Genomic DNA, 5,945 nt, shown 5'->3' with positions numbered 1-5,945 from the left:
GGTGAATAACACATATGTCATGGACATGCGCCCGTTGGTTAACTCGTCTGCTCCAGTGACATGTCTACTTTCGAAGGCGACTGAAGATCAATCGTATCTTTGGCATAGGAGAATGGGCCACGTGCATCTGCGAAAAATGAACCAATTAGTGAAAAACAACTTAGTGTTGGGGGTTCCTTTACGTAGTTTCAATATGCACAACAAATGTGAATCATGTGAAAAAGGAAAAATCAAACGAAAGCCTCACGAACCGAAAACAGTTAACTCAATCCAAAAACCACTTGAATTGCTTCACATGTATCTTTTCGGCCCAATCCGTGTTGCTAGCATTGGTGGGATGTCTTATTGCCTAGTTGTCACTGACGATTTCTCACGATATTCATGGGTATTTTTAGTAAAAACAAAGGACCAAACTGCTGGTATTCTAAGAGACTTGTTCAAACAACTTGAGAAAAATTATTCACTTCCTATTAAGAAAATCCGTAGTGACAACGACACTGAGTTTAAAAATCATTATATGGATGAGTTATGTCGGGAAATGGGTATAGTTCATCAGTTCAGCGCTCCATATGTTCCTCAACAGAACGGAGTTGCAGAATGGAAGAATCGTACCCTGATTGAGGCGGCCCGCACTATGCTTTCTGATTCTAAATTGCCAATTTTCTTCTGGGCCGAGGCGGTAAACACTGCATGTTATGTGTTAAATCATGTGCTTACGGTCAAAAAGGAAGATAAAACGTGTTATGAATTGCTTGAAAACAGGAAACCGAACTTATCTAGTTTTCAACCTTTTGGGATTAAGTGTGTTATTAAACGCACCAAAGATACTCCTAAAATGGGGGAAGTTCGTGAAGTTGGGTTCTTTTTTGGGATATGCCAATGGAACTCCAAACAAACAATGGAGATCATGTTTGATATAACTCCTTTGAGTTTTGATCATCCACCATCCGAATTCGGTCCCAAAAGCGGTTATGATTATGATAAATTATTTGATTCATTTGATCTTCCTGATGTTTCAGAAGAAGATTCGGAGGTTGTATACACACATCTTGTGAACAAAGATGAAGTGGGTGCGAGCTGGAGAGCAAGTATTCCTACTAATGTGTCTTCAAATGTTCCAGTCGCTGATTCTTCGAGTGTAAATGAAGTTGTTGCTCAAACTACAAGTGGTGATATGTACGTTGACTTTTCAGCATATCCAAATGTTAATGCGTCTTCTGGAAACAATCAAGCTTCTAGTAGTACTGCAAATGTAGAGGGGGAGATTCGATCGAATTTGGGAAACAATCTTCAAGCTCCGGCAATTCCAGTTCCAAGAACAAATATTCATCATCCTGTTGATAATATTATTGGGAATCTAAATGCGGGAGTGCAAACGCGAAGGAATAATTCAGAGATGCAGTATCTGTTCTCTGCTATCAAGAAAGAAGAAATCTACAATAGCCTACATGAATGTTTTATCTCTCAAATAGAGCCGAAGAACTATCAAATGGCTCTGAAGGATAATTCTTGGTGTGAGGCGATGCAAGAAGAGTTAGCTCAGTTCGACAAGTAAAAGGTGTGGAATTTGGTCGATCTTCCAAAGGGCCAACATGCAATCAACACGAAATGGGTTTTCAAGTGCAAGAAAGACGATAAGGGTGTCGTCGTCAGAAACAAAGCACGGTTGGTTGTTCAAGGCTTCAATCAAGAGGAAGGGATTGATTATACAGAAGTTTATGCACTGGTGGTAAGACTGGAAGCTATTCGTTTGTTTCTAGCCTTTGCTGCACACATGCGTTTCAAAGTCTATCAGTTGGATGTGAAAAGCGCGTTCCTTTACGGGAAATTGCATGAAACTGTGTATGTATCTCAACCACCGGGTTTCGAAGCTCCAGGGTCAGAAAACAAAGTCTATTTGTTGGACAAGGCTCTCTATGGTCTCCATCAGGCTCCTCGGGCATGGTATGAGACTTTGTCAAAGCATCTATTAGAGCATGGGTTCTCGCATGGTGCGATTGACTCCACACTGTTCATTTTGAAGAAAGGGGGAGATTTTCTGATCGTGCAAATTTACGTTGATGACATAATTTTTGGTTCTTCAAATGAAGAATTGTGTCGTGAGTTCGAAGCGGTGATGAAGTCAAAATTTGAAATGAGCGTGATGGGCGAGTTATCGTTCTTTCTAGGTCTTCAAGCGAGTCAAGAAAAAACCGGGATGTACGTGCATCAGACGAAGTATGTCCACGAGATTCTCAAAAGATTTGGATTGGAAGATAGCTTATCCTATGACACGCCTCTCCCGAAAAATCATAAGCTTTCACCCGATAAGGAGAAAGATCCTGAAGTGGACCCTACTCTATATCGAGCAATGATAGGTTCACTAATGTATCTTACTGCTTCACGACCAGATATTATGTTTTCTGTTTGTTTGTGTGCTAGGTTTCAATCAACTCCGAAGGAGTCTCACTTGAAAGTAGTCAGGCGTATCTTCAGATATCTGAAAGGCGTATCTTCAGATATCTTCAGATATCGAGCAATGATAGGTTCACTAATGTATCTTACTGCTTCACGACCAGATATTATGTTTTCTGTTTGTTTGTGTGGTATCCAGCTGAAGGTGGTCTGGATTTGATGGCGTATGCTGACGCAGACTTCGGAGGGTGCCCGATGAATAGAAAGTCAACCTCTGGCGGCGCACAACTTCTTGGGAATCGTCTGGTCTCTTGGCAATGCAAAAATCAAGTTGCCGTTTCTCTATCCACGTGCGAGGTCGAGTACATTGCTGCATTAAGCTGTTGTGCTCAGGTCTTGTGGATTCAGCAGCAAATGAGGGACTACAGTTTGAATTTTACTCGAACTCCTATTCTTGTCGATAACAACTCTGCCATTTCCATAACTAACAATCCAGTCAATCACTCACGCACTAAGCACATAGATGTTAGGCATCATTTTATTCGCGACTGTGCTGAGAAGGGTTTAATAGAAGTGGTTAGGGTAGACACCTTGGATAATCTTGCCGACCTGTTTACAAAGACATTCGATCGGGCTAGATTTGAAAATCTGGTCCGAATGATTGGCATGATCAACCCAGAGTAAAATGCTTTTCTAAACTCGCATAGAAACTTTATTTTATATTTTCTGTACAGTTCTTACCGCTTTCGAAAAATTGAAAAACTCCAAATATATTTTACTTAGTTGTAGGATAAATTTCAGAAAAATAAAAAACATATGAAAAATTTAAAATGAAGTCGTGTTGAGATATAAGGGAAATGATAGTACATCGGTTAGTCATATCTGGTGCAGGACTGTGGTCATATATAAAATTAACCGTTTAACTGTGACAGCTTCATTAGACGTTGCTTCGGTAGGTTTTACGCGCCAATAAGAACCTGTTTTTGGTATATAAACATAATGAACTGCGTAACTTGTGTGGTACATCTCTCGGATATATGGTCTTGGTACCGTAATTTCGTTTGATAGATTGCCGAGGTTCTGAGATACGTGGTCTTTATGCTGTTTATCATCTGGATATCATGGTTGCTTCTTTCACCGAAAATTACGCAAGTCTAGATCTTCCATGATACCATACATACGTGTAAATATCCTTAATACATGATGCACTCGACCTCAATAAGTGATAAACAATCACATGTCCCACAAAATTAAGCGGGAGTCAAGTTCGTCTCTTTGTCTGTACGATGGTACTAACCTGTTCACGGACTTGCTCCTGTGCCCTCATGCATCTGAAAATCAAGTTCCTCATCAATAAGTGATTCTATCACAAAGGGCTTGCTTTCTAGACAAAATAAGTGAGTATCTCACATCAGTTTATACGTGAAAACAGATGATAAAGGGTATACTCACCAGTAAGATGATCTCTCGTGCATACCTTGATACGGGAGTATATTCTGGGGTGGGTAAACATAGTTACTGTCAGTGTCAGCTATTAATACACTTAATCACATATCTCGAAAACAGTGTTCGAAAGCGTGCTAAAACTTAAGTGGACCATAATACCGATGAACGTCTTGAACTGTCAATATCATTCTAAAAGATTAAGTATAAATGCTATGGTTCTTGTGTTGGATACTGACAGAAAAACCGATATGATTCCTTTGCTCCGACTTCACAAAAAGATAATTAACGTAAATACATTCTTAGGTTTAACCTCCATTTCAGTCAAAAATTGAAAACAACAAAAAGATTTTGCTTTCTTGCTTCTATGTGCGAGTTATCTTTCTTATGAGTACTCTGAGGGTTGTGAAAATTATTTAATAAGATATTAAAATTTCAGTAAGATAAAATAAGTCTTTCTTATGGAAAATCGGTCGTGTAAGATACATCTAAGTGTGTGTGGGAAACTTCGTCAGTTTAATGGGTTCGATAAAATTTGTTCCAAGCGGTAATATTTTTCCGTCTCGAGATGTTCATGTTTCTAAAGTGAAAGATTTGTTCTTTGAAAGCTTCACAAACTTTCATTTATGTCAAGTTGTTAAGTTGGAACAAGTTTAAGGGTTCAGTCCGAAATTAAACGAATCTTGGTCCGATGTTTTTTTTATTATTTTTATTATCTGGTCCGACTTTTAATCAACCCACCTTAGTCCGACTTTCAATCAAACCCCTCTTAGTCCGACTTTTAAATCAAACCCAACCGTGGTCCGATTTTTAATACCCAACCGATTTTTAATACCCATCCGATCTTTAATACCCAACCAATTCTAAACAATCCCTCAAACCTTTTCTTCCCTCATTCAACAAAAATCAAGAACAGGCTCTCTAGTTACACCTCTTCTTTTACTCTTTTCTTCTTACAAAATCCTTGTTTTGTGATTAAAACATCAAGTCTTCTTCAAGGTATGTGTTTCAACAATGATGACTTCTACATTGTCTCAATTTAGGTAAAGATTCTTGATTTCTAGGGCTTGGATTTGAACTTAGTGTTCATGCTTCTTGTTAACTTCTTGCTTGAATCTTTCTTTCTTACTGATTTATGATGATATTTGATGCTTTTGAACATCTTGAAGTTAGGGTTTTGTGAAAAATTTTTGGGGGTTTTGTGTTTGGCTTCAAGAACTTGGTGTTCTTGAGGTTTGGGGTTTTGAATTTTGAAGAAAATTGAATAATAGCGTTGTTTTTGAGTCTTGATTGGTTGAAATCTTATGTGAATGTGTTCTCGAATATGTTTGGTTAGGTAAAATTGTTGTTTGTTTGTGTGATGTTTTAGTGAAATTTTGTGATGTTCTGGGCGGGGATTCTTGGGTTTAAGGAAGAAGATGAAAGGAATTTGAATTATAACTGTTTGATCTTCATAAATGTTGTTAGTTCTTGTTGTTTGCGTTGTTTGAAACTGCGAGTGTTCAAGTCTCAAAGTTTCGAGTTTTTACCAATTCTCAACTCCGAGTTTTTGAGTGTCTCAAAGTTCCGAGTTTTCTATAAGATCTCGACTCCGAGTTTTTGAGTCTCTCACAGTTCCAAGTTTTTACTAGAGGGTCCGAGTTTTGTTAAAGGTCCTTTGTTCCGAGTTTGTTGTTGAAACTGTCCATAATTTCACTTCTGAGTTTTGTTCAAAAGTTTCACTTCCGAGTTTTGTTAAAAAGTTTCCGTCCGAGTTTTGGTAAAAAATTTCCGTCCGAGTTTTGGTAAAAAATTTTCAATTCGGAGTTTTAGTTACAGCAACAATAGTCTTCAGTTCCGAATTTTCAACAGTCCGAGTTTTGAACTGTGTGTGTGATGTTCCGAGTTTTCAATTCCAAGCTTTCAACAGTTCGGTGTTAAAACTGTTCAAAAGTTAAACAGTTCAATAGTTTCCGAGTTTCAATTGGTCAAAAGTTTGACTGTTCAAAAGTTACAAAATTTTCACCACTGTTCCGAGTTTTCAGCATTCCTCCGAGGATTGGACTTTGTGTTAAATTGTTCCGAGTTTTTGCCAACTGTGTGTGTTTAGATTTACAGTTTTTGATATT

The 5,945-nt window shown here is 38.2% G+C and overlaps 1 protein-coding gene across 1 annotated transcript; it reads left to right on the top strand.

Annotated features, from left to right (window-relative positions):
- The first annotated feature begins 835 nt into the window (after window positions 1–835).
- On the top strand, window positions 836–5,418 carry LOC118481325 (uncharacterized mitochondrial protein AtMg00810-like). Its single transcript, XM_035976773.1, has 5 exons — window positions 836–968; window positions 2,091–2,326; window positions 2,422–2,488; window positions 2,594–2,787; window positions 5,305–5,418. The coding sequence occupies exons 1-5, from the start codon at window positions 836–838 to the stop codon at window positions 5,416–5,418; spliced, it is 744 nt and encodes a 247-aa protein (XP_035832666.1).
- Window positions 5,419–5,945: the final 527 nt, after the last annotated feature.

This window comes from Helianthus annuus, chromosome 8 (assembly GCF_002127325.2).
Source record: "Helianthus annuus cultivar XRQ/B chromosome 8, HanXRQr2.0-SUNRISE, whole genome shotgun sequence".
Classification (NCBI taxonomy): domain Eukaryota; kingdom Viridiplantae; phylum Streptophyta; class Magnoliopsida; order Asterales; family Asteraceae; genus Helianthus; species Helianthus annuus.
The sequence above is the reverse complement of the archived record's forward strand: the minus strand, read 5'-3'. Positions and strand labels throughout refer to the sequence as shown.